Source organism: Myxocyprinus asiaticus, chromosome 45 (genome assembly GCF_019703515.2).
Source record: "Myxocyprinus asiaticus isolate MX2 ecotype Aquarium Trade chromosome 45, UBuf_Myxa_2, whole genome shotgun sequence".
In the NCBI taxonomy this organism is placed as follows: domain Eukaryota; kingdom Metazoa; phylum Chordata; class Actinopteri; order Cypriniformes; family Catostomidae; genus Myxocyprinus; species Myxocyprinus asiaticus.
In genome coordinates, this window is record NC_059388.1 from 31,376,717 (window position 1) to 31,401,400 (window position 24,684).

General features: G+C 37.9%; 3 protein-coding genes across 4 annotated transcripts; 2 read left to right on the top strand and 1 right to left on the bottom strand.

Moving 5' to 3' along the window:
• Positions 1–204: 204 nt before the first annotated feature.
• On the top strand, positions 205–3,023 carry LOC127435215 (FGFR1 oncogene partner 2 homolog). The gene is made up of 6 exons (XM_051688497.1): positions 205–251; positions 754–890; positions 1,234–1,351; positions 1,622–1,764; positions 1,892–2,005; positions 2,081–3,023. The coding sequence occupies exons 2-6, from the start codon at positions 756–758 to the stop codon at positions 2,216–2,218; spliced, it is 648 nt and encodes a 215-aa protein (XP_051544457.1). The 5' UTR covers positions 205–251; positions 754–755; the 3' UTR covers positions 2,219–3,023.
• Positions 3,024–3,830: 807 nt separating this feature from the next.
• Positions 3,831–19,162, bottom strand: LOC127435191 (transmembrane 7 superfamily member 3-like). 2 transcript variants are annotated; one of them, XM_051688457.1, is made up of 13 exons: positions 18,974–19,096; positions 15,943–15,980; positions 14,721–14,875; positions 13,578–13,728; positions 13,268–13,388; positions 10,733–10,904; positions 10,443–10,620; positions 9,855–9,941; positions 9,478–9,558; positions 5,797–5,949; positions 5,588–5,685; positions 5,346–5,508; positions 3,831–5,239 (listed from the first exon to the last, which is right to left on the bottom strand). In XM_051688457.1, exons 3-13 carry the CDS (start codon positions 14,850–14,852, stop codon positions 4,986–4,988), a joined length of 1,590 nt encoding a protein of 529 aa, XP_051544417.1. In that variant the 5' UTR covers positions 14,853–14,875; positions 15,943–15,980; positions 18,974–19,096; the 3' UTR covers positions 3,831–4,985. The 2 variants fall into 2 exon arrangements, with proteins under 2 accessions (XP_051544417.1, XP_051544416.1); XM_051688456.1 differs by lacking the exon at positions 15,943–15,980 and having other exon boundaries at positions 18,974–19,162.
• Positions 19,163–19,174: 12 nt separating this feature from the next.
• LOC127435224 (mediator of RNA polymerase II transcription subunit 21) lies at positions 19,175–24,298 on the top strand. Its single transcript, XM_051688508.1, has 4 exons — positions 19,175–19,289; positions 21,270–21,384; positions 21,462–21,562; positions 23,624–24,298. Exons 1-4 carry the CDS (start codon positions 19,248–19,250, stop codon positions 23,801–23,803), a joined length of 438 nt encoding a protein of 145 aa, XP_051544468.1. The 5' UTR covers positions 19,175–19,247; the 3' UTR covers positions 23,804–24,298.
• The last annotated feature ends 386 nt before the right edge of the window (positions 24,299–24,684 follow it).

The following is a 24,684-nucleotide window of genomic DNA, read 5'->3' on the forward strand; positions in this document are numbered from 1 at the left end:
AAACTATTTAAACTAACAGTAAATTGTCGCGTGGTTCTCATATTAATAAGCTAGGATGATACATTATTTATTTAAATATCCATTTAAAAATAAATCTGTCTCTTTCCATTGTGGTTTGGTTGTTGAATCGCTTGAATGAGCGCCCCCACGTGGACTGTTAGCTCCTACATTTCCCAGAATGACTTGCCCGGGCCACAATGACGTCACGGCTGTAGCAACAGGAAGTGTGGGGCCGTTTAGCTGCAGATAAGGTAAGATACGTTTTACGCTCATTAAAATCATTTTAAAATTTGGGAAATATAATGAAGCCGCAAAGCGTCAGTGATTTTGGGTCACCATTAGGAGAGTTTATTGTTATGATTCAGTGTTTTATTTGCATAACTGGCATGTTTATCTTCGTAAAAGCTAATGTTAGCACTGCCAAAACGTAAACTGCAGTATTTCTGAAATCAAGAAAGCTATAAAACAATAGTAGAAATAGCAGAAAAAGAGCTGTCTACGTAAACAACTCTGCTCTGATCATTAGCAGATTATAGGATTGTGTTTACTGGCAGTTATATGTAGGTTAATATGTATTTCCATGTATCAAAATGGAAATACATGTATATTTTTAATAAGGTTTTTAAAGAAAATCCTATATACTTTACATATCTGTTCACAGACCTCCAGCCAGGTTGAACCCCCTGGAGCTGAATGAAATAAACTGAAACATGGTCATGGTCATAATCATAGCCTGTGTCTTGTGTTCTTCAGGAATGACCTGTACACTTGAGAAGGTGCTGGCTGATGCCAAATCGCTTGTGGAGAGACTTCGTGATCATGACAATGCTGCTGAGATCCTGATAGAACAAACCACACTACTGAACAAGAGAGTGGAGGCCATGAAACAGGTATAAAAAAGGGTCACATTGAAGAATGTGGTGGCTCAGTGGTTAAGGCTCTGGGTTACTGATCAGAAGGTCAGGGGTTCAAGCCCCAGTACCACCAAGATGCCACTGTTGGGCCCTTGAGCAAGGCCCTTGACCCTACCTGCTCCAGGGGCGCCATATCATGGCTGACCCTGCACTCTGACCCCAGCTTAGCTGGGATATGTGAAAAAAAAAAAAAAGAATGTCACTGTATATGTGCAAAATGTATAATGTGTGATAAATAAATATAATTATTATACAATGGCTCTGTAGGCCACGAGAATGCTATAAGATAGAGAGTGACTGTTAACCCGTGTGTTCTCAGTATCAAGAAGAGATTGAGGTGCTGAACCAGGTGGCAAGACATCGGCCACGCTCTACGCTGGTCATGGGCATCCAGCAGGAAAACCGACAAATACGGGAACTGCAACAGGAAAATAAAGGTGTGTTTGGAGGGTTGTTTTCAACAGTAGAGCTGTTTTAAATGTAAATCTAATATCGGAGTGGTGGGCTAAAGCACAGAACTGGTAAGCAGAAGGTTGCCGGTTCGATCCCCACAGCTGTCACCATTGTGTCCTTGAGCAAGGCACTTAATTCCAGGTTGCTCCGGGGGGATTGTCCCTGTAATAAGTGCACTGTAAGACGCTTTGGAAAAAAGCATCTGCCAAATGCATAAATAAATGTAATATGTGCCTCTCTCTCTCTCTCTGCAGAGTTGCGCACATCACTGGAGGAACATCAGTCTGCGCTGGAGCTGATCATGAGTAAATACAGAGAGCAAATGTTTCGCCTTTTGATGGCCAGCAAGAGAGACGATCCTGCGATAGTCACCCAGCTCAGAGAACAACATACTAATGTCAGTCTTAAACACATTTCTGTAACACAATGTTACAGTACGAGTGCACCTTACAATGTATACACAGACTTGAAATTATGAATACTTAAAATAGGCTTATTTAGTGTTTGCTATGTTTGTGTGGCAGGAGATGCAAGTGCACATTGAAAAAATAAATGAAATGGCCACAGTGATGAGGAAAGCCATCGAAGTGGATGAAGGGCGACCATGTGAGGATGAAGAGAGAATCAAACGACTGGAGGTGAACATTTAGCACTGTTTTTGATCAGTTGTGAAAGTTATGGATAGATTGTTGATTATTGTTTTGTGTCTATAGCTGGAGAACAGCGGCCTGCGCGAGCTGTTGGGCATCAGCCGCGAGGCTTTTCTGGTGCTGAAGAGCAACGACGCGTCTGACAATACGTCTCTCTCTCCACTGCTCACCAGCACAGACGTCAGTCTGAGGAAGAGCTAAAGACCATGACATCACCACTCACATGACCAGCGTGTACAAACAAACATTCAGAGCCGTCCTACAAATCCCACAATCCTCCATGATCACAGGGTCATGACCTCACTCACTCACTGCCAGCTCAGATCGACCTGGATGTCCATCAGAGGGCGACGGCTGTCATGAGCGATTCTGCGTTCTCGGTGTCTGTGGGACATGTTGAAAGCTTCAGCATCTGAATATACTGGGGGCGAGTAATTCTTCTCATCTGATCACTTAGTCCATCATCACAGCTTTTTTCAGGAAAAGTCAAATGACCAAACTGACTCTTTATGAAAACAGAATCATTTGAGCTGAGCTAATTGATTGGCATATTGTGAATTATTACTTGAACGTGGGACTTTCTGAAGGGAATGTGCATGCAATGTGCCATTTTAATAAAAGGTTGTTTTTTGTTTTGTTTTTTTGCTTGTATTTGTGACAGTGTTTTATGTGTGTATGAGAGAAAGTATTGTTGTATGTGATTAAATTCTATAAGTTCAAACTGTGGAACTGTACAGATATTAAAGTCAAAATGAAATCAAAATTGACCCTATTTATTTAGCACTTTCCTGGTCTTGCTGTGATTGATCAGTTATTCCAAACCCCCAAAAATAAAATGAAATGTTTGTCTTTATCTTTCATCAAAATGTTATCACATTAGCTCTGCTTCTGAAACAACTTTCCATTTTGGTTGACATTACAAAGGATGCAGATTTCCACCAATGAATGCTAGTATTTCATGAGACTTGCTTTCTATAATCCAATAAATTGCCAGCCATACAATTTTCACTGGTTGAACAGAGCGCAACAGTATTTTTTCTATAGAGAATTTAAATAAAATCATTCATAAGAGTTGTAAACCACCACCCCAACCAGCTCCGATGTGAATCACAAAATTACAAACTCTGATTTGAAGCAAAAAGTGTTTGAAAACTGGACAAAAAAGATGAAGGTACCAAAACAGTACTAATCATCTTTAATGAGGGAAATAACTACAATAAAATATGAAACTACTGATTTATTGTTGTTGATAAAAAGTACATAAACAATATGTTTTCAATATAAAATGAATTAATTGCATCATTCACAGTGCATTATGGGAGTGGGCGATCACTGCAGAGCTCTTTTGGCGCACTTTGTTTCCCGCAATTTTCTGATCATGGGTAGTATAGTCTCTGTGACAGCTCTTGACTATGTAAACAGCAAACAAAAATGTGTCCGTGGTCTCTAATGCTTTCAACCTGTCAATCATTTTGCGCATTCTCATAGTATTGTAGTTGCAGCGAATTATTGAGGCATAATGCCATTTTTATGCCATGTTGCTCATAACAGTTGTCAGTAGAGGGCGCTGTTTTGCTGCAGTTGTTTTTGACCGTTTCTGCTCGATGTCAGTGTCAATAAAGCTCATTTGGTATCTTTGGAGGGCGGGTTTTGGAAAGAGGGGGCGTGGCTATCGTTAAAACGCCATTCCGCAAAGGACGACATTAATGGGATTTCTACTTCCGGATTTAGACTGTTTCCTGTTACATTACTGATGTAAAATAGGGTTGCCAATGTGGTTTCATGTTTCAAGTAATCGAAAACCATTTCAGAATTATGGTACAAACTTTACAACTTTATTTAATATTTTACTTGTTTAGAGAATCATTTAAATGTCAGACAAAAACAGAAATAACAACAATAATGCATATAGCTACTATTTAAAAACATTATTTTAACTTGTAATGTTTTAACTTATAAGTGTTTCTCAATCCTGGTCCAGGAGTTCACATAACACTACACATTATGGATGTCTCTCTTATCTGAAACACCAAATTCAGGTGATGAAGCCTCTACTAATGAGCTGGTTGAATCAAGTGTGTTAGATTCAGGAGGAATACACAATGTGTGGTGTTGGGCTACTCCAGGGCCAGGATTGGAAAACAGATGAGATGTCTGATTAGTTCATGTTTGGGAGAGATACACAATTACATAAAGAAACCCTGAGAGAAGAAACTTCAATACCTGCATCCTGTTTTTTACAGAGCTGCAGTTTGTTACAGAAAACATTAAACTTGGGCTTGTGTCTCCCAGAGAGCTACACGTTCTGTTATAAAGGAAGGAAAAAGAGAATGTCACTTAGACACAGAACATCAACACAAACATCAGCCATACTAATGTACGCATCTTCATTTGGTCAGAACTCACAGTATTATACATTCATTTTAAGGGTAAACATGAAAAAAACAAACATCACAAAACTTTTCTGTATGTCTTTAAAAATCCTCACTCATTCTGAATCTCAAATGTTGCACTGATACCCTGTACATACATAGACCTAATATAAAAACATGTAAAAATATTTACTGTTCAAAATCTAACAATCTGTGGCACATGTCGTGGCTTGAATTAACATTCTCCTGAAGTTGCTAAAATGCTTCTAAAACCACTCCGTGGCAGCTGTATATATTAAACAACAATCAACCAATGGCTAAACAGTATATACACTTATATGATGTCATCAAATCCCAGTGGCATTCAGCATTGACGGGAAGTGCATACTCTAAAGAACCCATCACATCCACACACTAGTGCACATGCTCAGTCCAACACCAATGTGCTGTGACCTCCATCGCTGCGTAAGAGTCTCCAGACATTAAATAGAGCAGCATCCTCATTATGGTTGTTAAAAAAAGCATCTCTATAGGACTGAGGGCTAAATATCTGGAGGGGGAAATCGTCTTTTCCGTCAAAAGTCATAAGTCAAGGGTTAAAGGAGGAGGGGTGTGCTTTCGCCGGCTGGTTCTGTGCGACGCGTGAGCTGCCGAACACGGGCGAGTATTCGGGCAGGGAGAGAGGGCTTGTGATAACTGGGGTCCAGAACGTTGGTCTTCCTGCGCTCTCGCTCTTGCTTCCACATCACATACGGGCTTGGTGGGAAAAACGGGCGTGACCGCTCGCGATACAGCTGCACAACGATGCCAGAAACCCCGAGAACCACCCACACGGTGATCAAGATGAAATCTGGAGATGAGAACATTCAGTTACTAACATCAAATCACACTGCTGGCCTCTTCGGATGCCTTTCGTACTACTGCAAACATAACAAGAATGCGAGCGTTAGACCTACCGATGTCCTGCAGCGGAACAGAGATGAATGCTCGACTGAAGTTGTGGTTGAGGAAGCGTTTGAGAACGTCTAGTGTGATGTAGGAGAGACTGGTGTAGGTGTAGGCATTGATGGCAAGGATCACTGTATATGCACCAACCACTCCACACGTAATTATATTACCCTGAAACACACAAAGATATACATCGGTGTGTATTTGTAAAACTGAGTGTATTTCTGTGACTGAAGGATGTGTATTTTACCTCTCTGGGCCACCTGATGAAGAATAGAGGAACAACCACCATAATGCAGGTAAACACAACCCAAAACACCACATCATTATGGAATATAGGCAGGTCACCTAAGAAAAAAATTGTTAAAAACATTAGCTAGAAAAATAAAGACAATTGTGGTGCTTGCAATGCAGGAAAGCAGCATAAAGATGCTGAATCCAGTAAGGGTGTTTTCTTACCAAGTGGAGTGAAAAAGGCGATAGACGAGATGAGAAATCCAAGAATAAGTCCGACCACTAAGATGCAAGCCATGACAGAGCCAGACCGCCACCAGCTCATCACCAGGACCACGCCCCCAACCACACCCATTACTGCCGTCAGAGCCAATCGAACTGTGAAGAGGCATTCATCATATTAAACATGTTAAATACGTCAGAAGTCTTACGACTGACCAATAGGCCAATATAATATAATATGTGGCTAATACAATTTAATTAAGGTAATTAAGATGTAGACTTACATGCTAAAATTAAACAATTAAAAAGGTTTTACTCACATTTGGAAACTAATCGACAGACTTTGTAACTAATAAAAGTAAGGCTTCTGTTAACTGGGCAAGCTGGCCAATTGTTGGCCGATTTATCGGTATATCACTACAGTATATGTGAAAGCACATCTGTATGAAAATTATGGGATGTTCATGTTCTGCAGCTAACAGCCAATCAGGAAGCTAATGTCTGTCTATGTTAAATAGCCCCCACCAGCTGCAAAATCCACAGGCTTGCCACAATTATAAGATTTGATTAATTAGATCACAACTCTGAACGATCGATCAACCAACAGCAATCTCTGATACTTTCTTCCTCATTTCAGCCATTCCTGTCATCTTAAACTCACAAACAGCGGATAAACATCTCCAGTTACTAACTACACAACAACTATCTGATTATTATCCTGCAGCTGCAGACAGTGACCTTTTTGATACCTCCAGCAGAAATTCACGGCACATGACTTCATACACACACAGCATGACTAATATTCAGTGTTGCAGTAGAACAATAACCTCAATCCTCTGTGATGTGCGCTTTTCTTTCTGCACCCGTGACAGCTAATGAGATTCACAGCCTGCAGAAATATGCCAATGTTGCCAATTCCATTTAAATTACAGTAGGAAACACTGAAAAACTCCACGTTTAAGAGAGCTGTGTTTCTAGAAACTATTTATGGAAATGTATGAACCAGTGACATCAGCTCTGTGTAAACACAACATCTCATTCAGAATTACATATAAAATTAGCTATGTATTAGCTATGAGTTTTTGTTAATTCTAGAGTGATTGTGTTCTAGAGGAATTCCGCCCTAGAGGGATTTCGTTCTCGAGTGATGCCATTATAGTGTGATTTAGCCCTAAAGTGATTGCATTTCAGAGTGATTCATTTATACTGTAGAGTGATTCAGTTAAAAAGTTATTCTGTCCTAGAGTGATGCCATTCTAGAGTAACTGCATTCTAATGATTCAGATCTAGAGTGATTCCACCCTAAAATGATTGTGTTCTAGAGTGGTTCGGTTCTAGAATGATTCCACCATAGAGTAATTGCATTCTAATGATTCAGTTCTAGAGTGATTCCATTCTAAAATGATTGTGTTCTAGAGTGATTCTGTTCTAGTGTGGTTCGGTTCTAGAATGATTCTCCCAGAGATTGACTGCATTCTAGAGTAAATCTGCCCTAGAGAGATTGTGTTCTAGAGTGATTATGTTTTAGAGTCATTGTGTTCTAGAAATTTTATGTCCTAGAGTGATTCAGTTCTAGAGTGATTCCACCCTAAAATGATTGTGTTCTAGAGTGGTTCGGTTCTAGAATGATTCCACCATAGAGTAATTGTATTCTAATGATTCAGTTCTAGAGTGACTCCATTCTAAAACGATTGTGTTCTAGAGTGATTCAGTTCTAGTGTGGTTCGGTTCTAGAATGATTCTCCCCGAGATTGATAGCATTCTAGAGTGATTCTACCCTAGAGAGATTGTGTTCTAGAGTGATTATGTTTTAAAGTCATTGTGTTCTAGAGATTTTAAGTCCTAGAGTGATTCAGTTCTAGAGAGACTCCACCCTAAAATGATTGTGTTCTAGAGTGGTTCGGTTCTAGAATGATTCCACCATAGAGTAATTGCATTCTAATGATTCAGTTCTAGAGTGACTCCATTCTAAAACGATTGTGTTCTAGAGTGATTCAGTTCTAGTGTGGTTCGGTTCTAGAATGATTCTCCCTGAGATTGATAGCATTCTAGAGTGATTCTACCCTAGAGAGATTGTGTTCTAGAGTGATTATGTTTTAAAGTCATTGTGTTCTAGAGATTTTAAGTCCTAGAGTGATTCAGTTCTAGAGAGACTCCACCCTAAAATGATTGTGTTCTAGAGTGGTTCGGTTCTAGAATGATTCCACCATAGAGTAATTGCATTCTAATGATTCAGTTCTAGAGTGACTCCATTCTAAAACGATTGTGTTCTAGAGTGATTCAGTTCTAGTGTGGTTCGGTTCTAGAATGATTCTCCCCGAGATTGATAGCATTCTAGAGTGATTCTACCCTAGAGAGGTTGTGTTCTAGAGTGATTATGTTTTAGAGTCATTGTGTTCTAGAGATTTTAAGTCCTAGAGTGATTCAGTTCTAGAGAGACTCCACCCTAAAATGATTGTGTTCTAGAGTGGTTCGGTTCTAGAATGATTCCACCATAGAGTAATTGCATTCTAATGATTCAGTTCTAGAGTGATTCCATTCTAAATTGATTGTGTTCTAGAGTGATTCAGTTCTAGAGTGGTTCGGTTCTAGAATGATTCTCCCCGAGATTGACTGCATTCTAGAGTAATTCCGATCTATAGAGATTCCGCCCTATAGTGATTATGCTCTAGTGATTCTGCCCTAGAGAGGTTGTGTTCTAGAGTGATTACGTTTTAGAGTCATTGTGTTCTAGAGATTTTATGGCCTAGAGTGACTCTCAACAATGGAATGACACGAGAATGGAATCACATCTAATGTGATTTTGCTCTAAAGCGATTGCATTTCAGTGATTCTGTCCAAGAGTGATTGCATTCTAGAGTAATTCTGTCCTATAGTGAATCTGCCCATGAGAGGTTGTGTTCTAGAGTGATTACTTTTTTAAAGTCATTGTGATCTCGCGTTTTTCTGTGCTAGAGTGATTCAGTTCTAGAGTGATTCCACTCTTGAGTGATTCTGTTCTAGAGTGATCATTGCGTTCTAGAGTGATTCTACCCTAGAGTGAATCCATTCTAGTGATCCCACCATAGAGTAATTGCTTTCTAGTGCTTCAGTTCTAGAGTGATTCTGCCCAAAAATGACAGTGTTCTAGAGTGATTACTTTTTTAAAGTCATTGTGATCTCGCGTTTTTCTGTGCTAGAGTGATTCAGTTCTAGAGTGATTCCACTCTTGAGTGATTCTGTTCTAGAGTGATCATTGCGTTCTAGAGTGATTCTACCCTAGAGTGAATCCATTCTAGTGATCCCACCATAGAGTAATTGCTTTCTAGTGATTCAGTTCTAGAATGATTCTCCCCTAGATTGATTGCATTCTAGAGTAATTACGTTCTATAGTGATTCCGCTCTACAGTGATTCTGCCCTAGAGAGGTTGTGTTCTAGAGTGATTAAGTTTTATAGTCATTGTGTTCTAGAGTTTTTCTGTCCTGGATTGTTTCAGTTCTAGGGTGATTCTGCCTCAAAGTGATTCCATTCTCGAGTGATGCCATTATAGTGTGATTCAGCTCTAGAGCGATTGCGTTTAAGTGTGATTCAGTTCTAGAGTGATTCAGTTCTAGAGTGATTGTGCCCTAGATTGATTGTGCTCTAGGGTGATTCAGTACTTGTGTAACTGTGTATTGGTGATAATATGATAGTAATGGACTCACTGTCATATTCCAGCGCTGTGGTGCTGGTAATCAAGACAAAGAAGAAAAATGCCATAAACCCAAAGCCCATGCAGAACAGCTCTGAGGTGGGAGAGAAATGTACATTTTTAATGGTAAACTGGTAAAAGAGTCATGCTAAGAAAAATCTTCAGTACCACTACATCTCCAAACTGACTTTATAAACATGTCATCCATTCATCACGTAGTGTTCATTTGTAACTATAAAATATGTTGACCTCTGACACTACATTTTTCACAAATGTTGTGCCCCAGACTTTCCCAAACCCAGAATACTTGGGGCATCTTTAGAAGGTCGACATTTATGAATAGCAGTAACGTGATCTGTTTCTGAGAAAAGAAAGAAAAACATCACTCACCACATTTGAAGAAGCGATGTCCAAGAAAACACACAAACAACCCCGCCACCCCAGTCACAGTGAAAAACAATTTAGTGGAAACTCGCCCTGGGAGCATGGGAGAAAGAGAGAGAGACCATTTGAAAAAGAGCATTATGAAAATGTCTTTACTTTCAATATACTGCTACACTTGTGAGGACTTGTTTTTAAGATAACATTCACAAACTGTACCTTAAACTGCAATAACAGTTCATATAAGACACAAATAATGGTAAGCATCACGATTACTATTACTCATACAGCATGTTGAGAAGTAGTGTATTACTTTTGTAAGCAATCAGACCATTTTGGCTTGGTGGACAATAAAATCGTTGACCAGGCAAGAGACCAGAACATCACTGAGACAACCAACCACCTCAAATTACCAGACAAGGCCCTAGCAACCATCCAGAACAACTTATAAACGTTAATCTAACAACCACATACTGTATCGACATGCTAAAAAACTCTGAACACTTTAACAACACCCTCGCAGCAACCTACAATACCCTAGCATCACCACCGCACACATTTTCTACAAATTTTTTTATATATCTATCATCTGCTAACCTAAAGTATTGCAGCCGTCCAGCGTGGAGTTGAAGCTGCAGGCGTACGTGTGCACAGGGATGTATGAAGCTGATGTGTTGAACACCGGATCTCTAACAACCACAGAGAAAACCACACCCTGACCAGGCAGAGAGTTAAACGACAGCTGCGTCCGATCATGAGATGACAACAACATCACCTGGAAAACCAAACATACCTGAGACACTAAAAAAAAAAAAGAAATAACTAAAAATAACAGAAAGCGGAAGATGTAGTGAAAGACAGAGAGAAAAGAGAAAGATCTCACTCACTTTTCTGCTATTGTCCTGTATGCTCTTCACATTGGCCACTCTCTCCATGCCACTGATGAGACTCTGCCCTGATTGGTCACCTTCCGGCAGGAAGTACTGGTACACCTCATACACCAGCCGCCAACGAGTACTGGAGCCCATGTCCACATCACACGCTGGCGGAGTCTCTCCTCTGAGACACAAGAGTGATATGATGAGGAGAGTTTTCTTTAATATCTCCCCTGATTTTACCATCTGAGTGGTTGAGATCTTTCAAGTCATCTGTCATTACTGGTGTAGGGTTAATAAAGCATTTTGATTTAAACCGAACCAATTAATTATTTAGAGTAATTTGTGAACCAATCCACTTCATTTTTCAACTGACTCCAATAAGAAAAGAAGCAACACAAAAGAATGATTTGCACATTAACAATACAAGCACTAATTATAGAAATTTCCATGACTTTTAAGATTTTTTATTTTATTTTATTTACAGGATATTATAGATGGAAAGGAAAGTGAGGGAGAGAGAGAGGTGGGAAACAAGTTTGGGACATGTCCCAGGCCCGAGTCGAGCCTGGGTCCCCGTGGCAGGGGCAAACACACTAATGATGACTTTTACTATTTAATTAATTTCAATAACTTTTCCAGGCCTGGAATACACAATTTTCAAATTCCCTGAATATGTTCAGGTTTTGTTATAAATGGAATTTTCTGTCAATTGACAGCATAATGTGGCATCATTGTGGCATTATGTTGATTATAACACAAAAAATTATAAAATGTGGCTACAGTTAGGCACTTACCATGAAAGCGGAAGGGGTCAGTCCATAAACATTAAAATACACATTTTCAAAAGTATTGCTAGAAAACACAATACAGTGGAAAGAAAAATTATGTGAACTCTTTGGAATCACCTGCATTTATGTATACATTTGTCTTAAAGTTACAATAATTTACAAACACAAACTGTTTCAACTAATAACACACAAATTATTATATTGATCTTGTACATATTGAATACATAATTGAAACATTCACAGTTTAGGTTGGAAAAAGTATGTGAACCCCTAGGCTAATGATGTCAACAAAAGCTAACTAGAGTCAGGAGATGGCAAACCTGGCATCCAATTAATGAAACTAGATTGTAGGTGTGGGTTAGAGCTACTGTGACTTATAAAAAGCACTCAATCATTGTGAGTTTGCTATTCACAAGAAGCATCTGCTGACGTGGACCATGACTCGCAAAAAAGAGATCTTAGAAGACCTACGATCAAGAATTGTTGCTTTGCATAAAGCTGGGAAAGGTTACAAAGTTATCTCTGAGAGTTTAGATATTCACCTGTTCAGTTAGATAAATTGTCTATAAATGGAGATGATTTAGTACTATAGGTACTCTCTCTAGAAGTGGCCGTCCAGCCAAGATGACTCTAAAAGCACACCGCAGAATGCTCAATGAGGTAATAAAGAACCTTAGAGTGACAGATAAAGACTTGAAGGAATCACTGATACTGGTTAACATCTCTGTTCATGAGTCTACTATACAGAAAACATTAAACAGGTATGGTGTTCATGGCAGGACATCATGAAGGAAGCCGCTGCTTTCCAACAAAGTTGACCAAAGACCACTTTGACACTCCACAACGCTACTGGGAAAATATTTTGTGGACTGATGAAACTAAGGTTGAATTGTTTGGGAAGAACACACAGCACTACGTATGGCATAAAAAGGGCACCGCATACCAACGTGAAAACATCATCCCAACGGTGAAGTACGGTGGAGGGAGCATCATGATTTGGGGCTGCTTTGCTGCTTCGGGGCCTGGACCGCTTGCCATCATCAAGAGATATCAAGATACCTTACAGGATAATGTCAGGGTGTCTGTGCACCAATTAACCCAATAGAGATGCTGTGGAATGACCTCAAGAGAGCCATTCACACCAGACATCCTAAGAACATGGTTGAGCTGAAGCAGTTCTGTAAGGAAGAATGGTCCAAAATTCCTTCTGAACATTGTGCAGGTCGTTGTTGGTTGAGGTTGTTGCTGCCAAAGGAGGATTGACCAGTTATTAAATCCAAGGGTTCACTTACTTTTTCCACAGCACTGTGAATGTTTAATGGGATGTGTTCAATAAAGACATGAAAGATTATAATTGTTTGTGTGTTGTTAGCTTAAGCACATTGTGTTTGTCTATACCTGTGACTTTGATGAAGATGAGATCACATTTTATGAGCAATTAATGCAGAAAACCAGCTAATGCCAAAGGGTTCACATACTTTGCACATTCACATGATTTTACTGTGATTTTATCATGTATAAATGTTCACATCTTGTGGTTATACTTTAAAAACAGTGTGTATTTTAGCGTTTATGAACTGACCCCCATTCACTTCCGATTGTAAAAGCGCCTCTCTGTAAACTCAATTTTTGCTTCTTTTTTATAAACAAGGGACAAAAAAATTAATTTCCTGTGGTAATCAACATTATACTTCAGATGCTGTCGATTGAGCATAACTTGTATTGAACCCAGAACACTCCTTTAAATCTCTCTCACCTTGCATATCCAATGTTAGCAGGCGCAAAGCTGATAGTGGTCTCAAACAGGTTGTATTGAAGGTAAATGTTTGGATCAATGTCCAGTGGAAATTCCTGATTACAGGCACCTGGAACAGGATCTGTGCCCAAGCACGCACACACACACACAAACACAAACACACACACACACAAACACACACACACACACACAAACACACACAAACACACACACACACACACACACACAGTGAATATTCCATATTGCAGTCAGTAGTCTTTAAATGATGGTATTTGTGTTGTGGTGTGTATATGATGACTTAGTTCTCTACCAGTGCTCGTATACGGCAGTACCACAGCAATGCCCGTCACACTGTTCCCATCTGGCGTCTGCAGGAACCAGGAGATTGTGGACTGAGTGGGCAACAGGGTGGACAACAGACCAGCATCCACTGCTGTGAGTGACTGACCATAAACTGGAACCTGACCAACACACAGACACACCAAAAATGGTCACACACACTTCTCTTAAGGAGCATATTACTCAACAAACAAGAGCAAGAAGGGGCCTGGGTATCTCAGCGAGTATTGACACTGACTACCACCCCTGGAGTCGTGAGTTCGAATCCAGGGTGTGCTGAGCGACTCCAGCCAGGTCTCCTAAGCAACCAAATTGGCCCGGTTGCTAGGGAGGGTAGAGTCACATGGGGTAACCTCCTCGTCGCTATAATGTGGTTCATTCTCGGTGGGGCGTGTGGTGAGTTGTGCGTGGATGCCGCGGAGAGTTGCATGAGCCTCCACATGCTGTGAGTCTCCGCGGTGTCATGCACAGCGAGTCACGTGATAAGATGCGCGGATTGACGGTCTCAGAAGCGGAGGCAACTGAGATTTGTCCTCCACCACCCGGATTGAGGTGAGTAACCGTGCCACCATAAGGACCTACTAAGTAGTGGGAATTGGGCATTCCAAATTTGGAGAAAAGGGGATAAACAAACAAAACAAAAACAAGAGCAAGGTAGAGTGCAGTCGTATTCCAACACTATCCACCCTGTGTGGTTGTATTACTGACCTACAGTAATAAATTCAAAGAATGTATGTGAATGCAAGTAAGTATTGGCCTACATGAAACATTGTTGAATTTTCTGATCGACTTGTAAACATTAAATTTGTCATTTGTCAGCCGCATGAGTGCTGACATTTAGGCTGTGTTTGGAATGCATGCAGGTGTGTGTGTGTGTGTGTGTGTGTGTGTGTGTGTGAGTTGAGATCAAAGCTTGTGATTAAAAGTTCACATGATCTTGCTCTGCCTGCTGTGCTGCCTCAAACAACCCATTGAAGTGGGTCAGCTGAGAGAGAGTGTGTGTATGTGTCTTGTGTATGACACTGCATTACAGTGATGCGTGTAAAACATTATTACCAATGTGTATGAGAGTGCAGAACGGCACTGCTGCGTCTGTGTTGGTGTGGTCTCTTACCAGTGTGTATGAGAGCGTGATATTACGGTGTTGTGTGTGAAACTGCAGCGTGATAAATGAGACGTCTGGAGGAATTCGGGAAACGACGGCTTGAACCGTCCCATTCACTGGAACACTGACATTCTGGAACATTCCCAGAGAAAACTCCACACTATCTAAAACACACACAAAAAGACAAGAGTCATTTTTCCTCAATGTAAGTACAGGGTGTCCCCCCAAAAAAAAAACGGGGCCACTATGTATGATTGCTCATATCTTAACCCTGTAAAGCCTGACATATGAAAGAATTGTCAGAAAATTATAATTTTGTGACGTTAAACTGTACCATTATACAAACTATAAAAATTAATTTGTAAGCACGTTTAAAAAAAAAAAAAATGTATGTATCATATTTGATACATTAGACTTTAAAGGTCATTATCCTCATTTTTGTGTAGGACATTTGCTATGTGAGTTTTTCTACAGGGGTAAATCTTGGGGTATTATCAGAGGACTCTCTGGGCTTTTCAGAGATACTAAATGTTTGAGAGTTTGACCATGACAACTTCCTCTTCTTGCTCTATAAATATGGATTGAAATGCATCACAGTTCAAGTACAATATGAATCAAATATTATTTTTTCAATAAACTATTTTCATCATATGTATTTCATGCACCAAACACTATATTGACAATTAAAAAAGGAAAATTGTAAAACTTTTTTCACTGGGTCTCATGAACTTATGGTAAGATGACATCATAATAGCTTGTAATGTAAAATAATGAGATCTTTATAATGACAGAGCAGGCTGCATGTATGACAATACACAGAAATATTAGTTCACACTTTAAATATATCTTATAAAATGTGTATGTCAGAATTTTCAAAGCTCTGTGATTTTTGTTTATGTTTTGTGGTGTGCATGAATGTAATGTAATGGTGATTGAGAGATATTCCTCAAAAGCCTGTTGAATCATATTTGATACATGGATTTTAACAGACAATTTCAATAAAATTATATACAACATTTTAACCAAGCACAAGTTGCTTATATTCAGCAAATACTCATTTTAAAATATCAGTGAATATATAATCATTACTGTCACTTTTCCTTTATTAAAATAAGCTGTCATTTATCCCAACATAAGAGTCACTTTTCATTTTAAATAGATCGATATAAACATTGAAACCACTTTTTTCACAAATAACCACTAGATGGTGCCATAAACATGTGAAACTTACATACTATAGGTTGTTTGGCTCATCAGCTTGAACAGAGACTGAAACAGGGATTCATAGGGTTAAAATATACACGGCATTATAGGGTTAAAAAAGCATAAATGCGTTTGCATGATTTTTGGCGTACTTCTACGACTTTTTGTAAACAACAAAATTACGTCATTGTGAGCAACAAATTGCTATAAATAAATAAGTAAAGCTACGTTTTCAATGGCAGCAAACTTAGGTCATGTGGCCCCATTTTGGGGGGGCAAAACAATGTACTTGTTTATTTATTTGTAGGAAGTTGATGCTCACGATGATGTCACAGTGACATCATTTTCTGAAAGTCATAGAAGTACGTTGTAAATTGTGCAAACGCCTTTATGCATTTTTAAGATATGGGCAATCAAACATAGTGGCCCCGTTTTTTTGTTTTGTTTTGTTTTTTTGTTTTTTTGGGCCACCCTGTACATGTTTGTAGTTGCATCTGAAATTTTGGGAAATATTTTGGTTAATGGGCCGCCTGGAGTTGATTTTCATGGTATTGTTATAACCTTTATGAAGTCTTATTTGGTCTAACTATAAACAATAATTTGTATGGTAAATACTTAAAGTAAAACCAAATTCAACATTTCGTTTAATAAAATTAATTCCCAATTAAGTCAACATCTACTATTATTTTATGCACTTCTATGTATAGCTAGGTGTGGAATACAATATTAGGAGATAAATCAGATTTTTCGAAAATCGGGTGAATTCAGGAGGCATTTCCCCCCAAATAAACCTCTGACATAAGATATAAACAGTGTTAGCAGATACATAATCCATATTATTCTCTTCCATTCAGACAGCAGTGAGTGACTGGCCTTTGTGAGAGATGCCACTGAAGGCGTTTGAGGAAGTGGCTTTTGACAGTTAGTGTGATTTGGTTTAGAAACATGTCATGTTGTGTCACGATTTGCTCAAACTTCCTGCTTGACTGTGAAATCTGACTCTGATAATTAAATGATCGACAGAAAAATGTCATAATGATTCACACCTGCTGTACAGTAGGTCAACACGACACCTAAACACAACACACTCTGATAACTAACGAAACCTCAAAAAAGTTTCTGAAGGCCTTTAGTTTCCAACACAGTCTAAATGATCTTTGCGGACTCTGGAAAGCTATTTCTCAAGAAAATAAGTCATAATTCCATTTAAAATATGAACTTTAACAGCTAATGTTTCCAGAGGACTTTGAGTGGGTTTGTTCAATCGATAAGCTTTTAAGCTGCACTACTCTGCAAGAGACACTAATCTTGTAGGAATGTGGAAATAGTTTGTAAAATTACATCTCATGGATTGTTGCTCTGTTGCATTGTCTTGAAGGTGCACCGTAAGTGAAATCGCAACTGCATGAATGAGGTTTATTAGATGAGAAACGCTGTGTGAAAATGCTCCACTGTTACAGAATACTAGAGCATTATTCAGAGACATAAACTCACAATTGATGCAAACTGAAAACAACCAGACAGCCATTTTTAACCCTTATGCGCTGTTCATCGTTAAACCACGTTCCAGTTGTTCCCGGTCAGAAGTGACGTTATCATTTAGACCTTTTTTATTTGATTTATTAATTTAATTTATTTACCTATATAACCTTGAGCTTGAAAATGGACTTTTTTAACTTATCAATATTTTCTCAAATACTGAACTGATCCTCATAGATTATATACTGTTTGAAAGCTTAAAGTCTCAAGAATCAAACTGTGCTGTCCATTTAAAAAATGTTTAAACCAGATGAAATTACAAGTATAAACACTAGATGGCTGCAGAGAGCTACTTATTCATCCCTGGTTGAAGAGAAGATGATTTCTAAATTTGGTCAAAGCTCAGCATTTAGTTTGATTTGTTTGAGGTTATTTTTGTCAGTTTTTGCATACCGAAATGAGTATAATAACAAGTAATAACCTAATTTATCCCTGGTTGTAACAAGATGAATATGTGTGCGTGTGTGTGTGTAGCATTGTAGATATGTTATGGTCTCACCAATTAATTTTGGTGTGTATGTGTTCTGCATTGTGGCTGATTTATTGTTTTGTTTTTTTGACAAATTAAAATAAAAAGAATTCTGATTAATAGTCTGACCAGTTCAGTTTTGTGTGTGTGTGTGTTTGTGTGTGTTTTGTACTCTTGATGTTTGGTAGTCTCACCTCTTCGTGCCTGTGTGAGTTTTTTCTGCATTGTGGCTGTGATTTTTATTGTTTCCCATTCATTTCCTATGGCGGTCACTTTTGACCGACTTTTTTTTTCTACCACTTAGACTGATCGAATCAACTCCCATTTCTTTGTGTGTTCAGATATCAAATGGACGAAAAGTCACCAAGTCTCATGCCCATCAGATAAACGAAAAATTGATTTCGGTCAAAAATGACCGAACAGTGCATGAGAGTTAAAGAGGTTAAAAAGATTGAATCTGCATCTTTGGTAGTTGACTGTTGAGCAGAAAACAACCAAATATATAGTTTACAATAAACACTCTTAAGGTGATAACAAAACTGCACTGTAAACAAACCCCAAAATCCTCTATTACCGCAGGTAACCGAAATAATTATTATAGCATTATCTGACTTGTTATAATTCGGCCACTTTTTAAAAAAAATTGGCATAACATTATTTTGGAAGCCCAATTTAAAACTGCATTTTAATATTTTTACTTTTACTTTGTTTATGAGACATATATAAATGACCTTATTTCACTAATGCTGATCAATAAACGCACTGTTTACTATACTGTAACTATATATAATACTATAACTATATTAGAGGTCGAATTCAGGTAAATTTGGCCATTTTTCTACACTGATTTTAGATTACTTTGACATGACTGTCAAAAAGTGGCCACATTCACCCTATATAGTTAGATAAAATATCACGTTTTAATGCACACAACCCTAACATTAAAGTTACAAACATAAGTTCAACTTAGCATGTTAACTGTTGCAGTTTGTCTCTATGGGTATCGACATTTATTAGAATTATGAGAATTAAAAATTTTATTGAAACTCACTCTCATCCTGAGCGTGCAGAGATCCGAGCCATGACAAAAACAGCAGGAACCATCCCCTCTTCAGTGGCATTTTCCCGGGTTGAGTCCATAAACACACTAACAGCAGCGCTAAGATGTTCGACTCATGTTGCAGGTTCAGATATGGCCTCCGGAAGTGTCACTACTGTCTCCTGAGCTAATGTAACAGCTTTTGAGTAAACGCGTTTCAGTTAATCGCGCGGCTCCTTACTGACGTCATTCCGAGCGGAAACTGAAGAGGCGCAGAAGAGCCAACATGGCGGACAGGCTAACGCAGCTTCAGGATGCTGTTAACTCAGTAAGACCAATTTAATCTTTATTGTTTTTTCTTAAAGTGTGCAGATGGTGTTAAAATCTTCAAAGTAGTTGATTCAGTAATCTGGTTGATGAAATTACAATTATAATTCATATTAATAGCCTGTAATGATGCATGTAGGTATCAGCAATGTTAGCATAGCATGTAGTTGAAACTATTAAATAATTATTTCGTGCTTATTTTGTACTTTTGTAATGATTAAAAAAATATTATCCAATAAAAGCTAATATTTTAGTTAAATCTACATTTGTAATGTCAATATGTTAAGTTTATATGTGTAGTTAAAGTGTTTCAATATGAAGTTATGCAGATTTTGTGTTTTATGTGATTTAATTGTTATACTGGCTCTATATTAAATACACAAAGTTAAAGGGACTGAAAAACGCTTTTATTTAATCAGTATTAACCCTTGTGCGTCGATTTAAACAAGTTACTCAGAGGTCCTAAAGGACAAAAATGTCCACGTCAAAAAACTGCCATAATAATATTATATATTAATCTTATTTTCCACTTTCAATGAGTTAATTTTTTTAACCAACATCAATCCTGATCATAATTACTAAATATTCATTCATTTTCAGGAATTTAACCCTTTAAATGCCAGTTTGTTTATATAATGCCACTGTTGCTTTTTAAGAATATATATATATATATATATATATATATATATATATATATATATATATATTTTCCATATACTAAATGCTAAGGGGAATTTTGTTTTTGTTGTTGTTGTTGTTGTTGTTGATTATCACAGTCTGGGATATGTCAATGATTAGCAACAACACAGATTTTGAGCATTATTATTTTTTGTGCAGTGTCAGATTAAAAAAATACAAAAATAAATACAAAAACTCACACTCAGGACCTTAGAGGACAAACATGTCTGTGTAAAAAAACTGCCATAAAATATTATATATTCATATTATTTTCCACTTTCACTGACACCAACATCAGTCCTGATCATAACTTCCAAATAGTCATTCATTTTCAGGATATTGACCCTTTATATGCCAGTTTGTTTGTATAATGCCACTGTTGTTTTTTTACACACACACACTTCTCAATGCACACATACAAAACACACTCTGACATCCATACCAACACACACACACAATTTTAGCTGCATCATTTATTCAGTTGGCCTGCAGTGCTCTATAATACAGCAAACAGAAAATAGGGGAAAAGCATGTATTTGCTCCATAGGCTAAACATGAGAAAAATGGTGCCATCTGGTGGAAAATATTAAAAATGTAAATTATAAAGCCAGGACTCCAGAATGAAAGTATAATATCATAGAATTCATGATTTTATGCTTTAATGGCACTGGGATCAAATATTGCAGTTTTAATGGGTTTCAGTGGGGACATTTTTGTCCTGACGGTCCTGAGTGTTACTATTTTGTTTACACAGTGTATTATAGATGTATTATAGGAACTGACGTTGAATTCACACCTTTGGCAAAATGTATGCCGTTGGCATTAATAATTGAAAAAGACTAAATGTCCCAAAGGTCGCACAAGGGTTAAATGCACAAAGTTAAAGGGACTGAAAAACGGCTTTATTTAAACAGTTTAAAACTAGAGTCATCACGTATCTGAAAACTATATCAAAAAGTACAAATATGACAGCAATTAGAAAAACATCATTGTTTAGTATGTACGTCCTTTTTTGTATAATCTAATTAATATATTTGGTTCTATTTTTATAGTTGTTTTTTTTTTTTCTCTCCTGATGTTCTTTACATTATTATCATAGACACACACATGTAAAAAGAGCTTTACACATTCATGTTTACCTGAAATCACACAAAAACTACATAAATTATTATAATTACTTTGAATATGTGAGTACGCTTTAGCATCAAGACTTTTAGTGTGCTGGTAAATACACAATGCCATAGATGCTGGGTTGTGTGTTTGCATTGTATGTTTATCCCTGTGATGTGTTTGCGTGTTTTAGCTGGCGGATCAGTTCTGTAATGCGATTGGAGTCCTGCAGCAGTGTGCACCTCCAGCCTCATTCAGCAACATCCAGACAGCCATCAACAAAGACCAGCCCTCTAACCCCACAGAAGGTACTGTACACACCTGCACAGGGCAAAATGAGGTGTCATTCTCAATTTATTTTCGATGTTTTCATGTGTCATTACAGAGTATGCTCAGCTGTTTGCAGCTTTGATAGCGAGAACAGCGAAAGATGTTGATGTGTTGATTGACTCTCTGCCCAGTGAAGAATCAACTGCTGCACTGCAGGTACATTTACTGACAAACAATGTGATTGGCTATAGGACTTAAAGACCCCATGAAACCACTTGACAAGCACAGTTTTATGTGTTGTGTTAACATGAAACTCTGTGAAACAGGAAGTTGGGGAAAGTTGAATTTTGAAGAGCTCATCCCTTTTTTTAACTCTTGTGTTGTGTTCGTTTGTGCTAACACCTTTTATATTTCCCGGTCAAAAATGACCGGCCCACTAAGATTGTTAATAAAACTCTTATATTGCATATATTATCCCAAGATATTGCATTAGAATTTTTGGTCAGTTTCTTTTAGTAATAACGACAGGTTTTTTACTCCTTTTTTTGAACATTTTTAAAACTATATATATTTTTATTGATGGAAGGATTCAGTGAGCTGGACTTATAATGGGGGGCACTCCCTGCAGAAATGAAATAAATAAATAATAATAATGACATAAATTAATAACAACTTGCTTGATAAACAAAATAAGTGTAATTTTAAAGTTTTGTTCTCCTAATTTGCAAATTTGTTATCACAACAATTATATTCAGAGAGAAACAAATATTACATGTGTTATATATTGTTGGAAAGGTCTCAATTAGTAAAATTCAATGAGGAAATTTGTTTCACTCAGAGGTCAAACTGCAGTGAGTTTTAGTGTATGAAATTCCCACAGACACACATAAATAGAACAAACAGGAGTGTCTTTTTGTCATGTTTTTCCTTATTACTTCCAAATTACATATTGTAACTTACAGCAGATTATCCCGATTCAAACGAGCCCAAACACAACATAATATGATCAGTAGACCTTGAAATATTTCTCAAAGAGTGTACATGGAAAGACGATGCACAAAAGGGCGCAGAACACACGTTGAGTGTGTGTGTGTGTGTGTGTGTGTGTGTGTGTGTGTGCGTGTGTGTGTGTGTGTGTGTGTGTGTGTGTTTGCACTTGCACGCACACATGTGTCCGAGGACTTTGTCCTAAAGGATTGTGATGCTCCTGAACACTTAATATTTCTGTATGTTGTAGTCTAATCCATTAATTTCCAATGCCCGGTCATTTTTGACCGGGAACACAACAAGTGTAACAAAGTGAAATAAAACCCAAAAAAAGGTAAAGAAAATGGTCAGTTTTTTTGTGTGTGTTTTCATATACCATATGTGAACAAAGTCATTTTGGATTTTAAAAAATTTAATTTGTCTAAAAAAAAATTGTCCAGGTCAAAATGATTGGAACACAACATAAGGGTTAAATAGCCAACAGCCTTTAGTTTACATTATGATTTGCTACTTGCCCTTGATAGTCAGAGGGGACATTCTCAATTACCATTAAATTTGCATACGCCCCTGAGTGCAAGATGATGTCATCATCAGTGTTTTTGGTTTGTTTTCCTGGAAGAGAAATACTGTACATTTGTATGTATGCTAGAAGTTTACTTTGTCAATGTTTAGGTGTACTTTAGCATAAAGATGACCTCAAAGCTTACATACATACATTAAAAGCCTCAAAACTGCAATTTTGATTCCCGGGGGTCTGTTACCACAGAGTATGAAAAATAGATGCACCTTTTCATGTCCATCGTTTAAGGAAATATTCCGGGTTCAATACAAGTTAAGCTCAATCGACAGCATTTGTGGCATAATGTTGATTACCACCAAAGATAAAAATAAAGCAAAAATCAAGATTACAATGAGGCACTTACCATGAAAGTCAATGGGGCCAATTTTTGGAGTGTTTAAAGGTGGAAATGTGAAGCTTATAATTTTATAAAAGCACTTACATTAATTCTTCTGTTAAAACTCATGTGTTATTTGAGCTGTAAAGTTGTTTAAATCATCATTTTTGTTGCATTTTACTGGGATTACAGGGATTTATCACATTGAAATCATGTTAACATGCATAGTGTTTACGTCTTGTGACTACTTTTGAAACAGTGATTATTTATGTTTACAGATTGGCCCCATTCACCTTAAAGAAAAGGAGAGACAAGTTGAATCATTCCACAAATGCCAAACGTGTATCGAACCCGGAATTTTCCTTTCATTTCAGCCTTACCTTGTGTTTTCTAGGCAGCTAGTCTGAGGCAGCTGGAGGAGGAGAATCAGGAAGCTGCAGCCCGTTTGGAAGAAGTGGTTTACAGAGGAGACCTGCTGCTGGAGAAGATCCAGTCGGCTCTAGCAGACATCGCGCAATCACAGCTGCGCACACGCAGTGGCACCCCGAGTCAGCCAACACCCCCTGAATCATGACACTGACTGACCCAAAACCAAACATGGACTGTACCATCTCTACACTGCAGGGATTTTTATACTCATCCTTCACCGGTTCCAGGAGAAGTGTTGTTTAATGTACAGTTTATTTATGGGCTGTAGAAGTCCAAACACATTCAGAACAGACACTGAGATTAGAACTTTTGCTGATGACACGTATGGTGTATCTGCTATTTGGAAAACACTCAAGACACTGTCCTCTGAAAACGTGAATACGTCACAGTCAGTGTCAGATTTAGGTACACAACTTTTTATCTCTAATTTCTGTTTTCCTTCAAGTCTTGTTTTCCGCAGCATGAGCTGTGTATAACAGTAAATGTCCAACATCCATTGACCCCTTTCAGCTTTTAATTGTCAGGGTCTAAATAAGCTCGCTTTTGTATATTAAAGGATATTTTTCTGTTTGTTTTGTTTTGAAAGAGTTTTCTTTGTATTTAACAAATAAAACTGCAAAGTGCTTGTTATTAATTTCAATTCGAACTGTGGATGTGCTAATTTCTCTTAAATGTCACATCCTGCTCTATCTGCACTGAATGAGTCAAGATACTATCTGTCTACACCAAATAATCTTTGATAGAAATTATTCACAGTGAGTTTAGTATGCAAGGCACACATACAGAAATCATGTTCAGCGTTTAAAAGAGATCTAAATCCCAAAGGATGTCAAAACCAAGGCCTTATTTATGTTCAAAGCAAATTCTCTGAACTGTTGAGCTGTGGTGCTCATGTGGAAGACCTGGTTTTGAGTCTGGCCCAAGTCCATCCCATTCCACTCTCTTTTTCCTTGATTTGATCTGTCCTCTCTCAACTATGTATAATGATCAAATTCAAGCTGAGCTGTTGGACATGCCACGTCTCCT

What these genes read in the sequence shown, in the direction of transcription:
- LOC127435215 (XM_051688497.1), top strand. Translation starts at nt 756, where the DNA reads ATGACCTGTACACTTGAGAAGGTGCTGGCTGATGCCAAATCGCTTGTG. An exon ending in GAGTGGAGGCCATGAAACAG is followed by an intron (nt 891 to 1,233) that starts GTATAAAAAAGG and finishes GTGTGTTCTCAG; the next exon opens with TATCAAGAAGAGATTGAGGT. An exon ending in TCAGAGAACAACATACTAAT is followed by an intron (nt 1,765 to 1,891) that starts GTCAGTCTTAAA and finishes TTTGTGTGGCAG; the next exon opens with GAGATGCAAGTGCACATTGA.
- LOC127435191 (XM_051688456.1), bottom strand. Translation starts at nt 19,043, where the DNA reads ATGCCACTGAAGAGGGGATGGTTCCTGCTGTTTTTGTCATGGCTCGGA. An exon ending in GCTAACATTGGATATGCAAG is followed by an intron (nt 10,905 to 13,267) that starts GTGAGAGAGATT and finishes CTTGTGTCTCAG; the next exon opens with AGGAGAGACTCCGCCAGCGT. An exon ending in GGACGGCTGCAATACTTTAG is followed by an intron (nt 9,942 to 10,442) that starts GTTAGCAGATGA and finishes CCATGCTCCCAG; the next exon opens with GGCGAGTTTCCACTAAATTG.
- LOC127435224 (XM_051688508.1), top strand. Translation starts at nt 19,248, where the DNA reads ATGGCGGACAGGCTAACGCAGCTTCAGGATGCTGTTAACTCA. An exon ending in TTCAGGATGCTGTTAACTCA is followed by an intron (nt 19,290 to 21,269) that starts GTAAGACCAATT and finishes TGCGTGTTTTAG; the next exon opens with CTGGCGGATCAGTTCTGTAA. An exon ending in GCCCTCTAACCCCACAGAAG is followed by an intron (nt 21,385 to 21,461) that starts GTACTGTACACA and finishes GTGTCATTACAG; the next exon opens with AGTATGCTCAGCTGTTTGCA.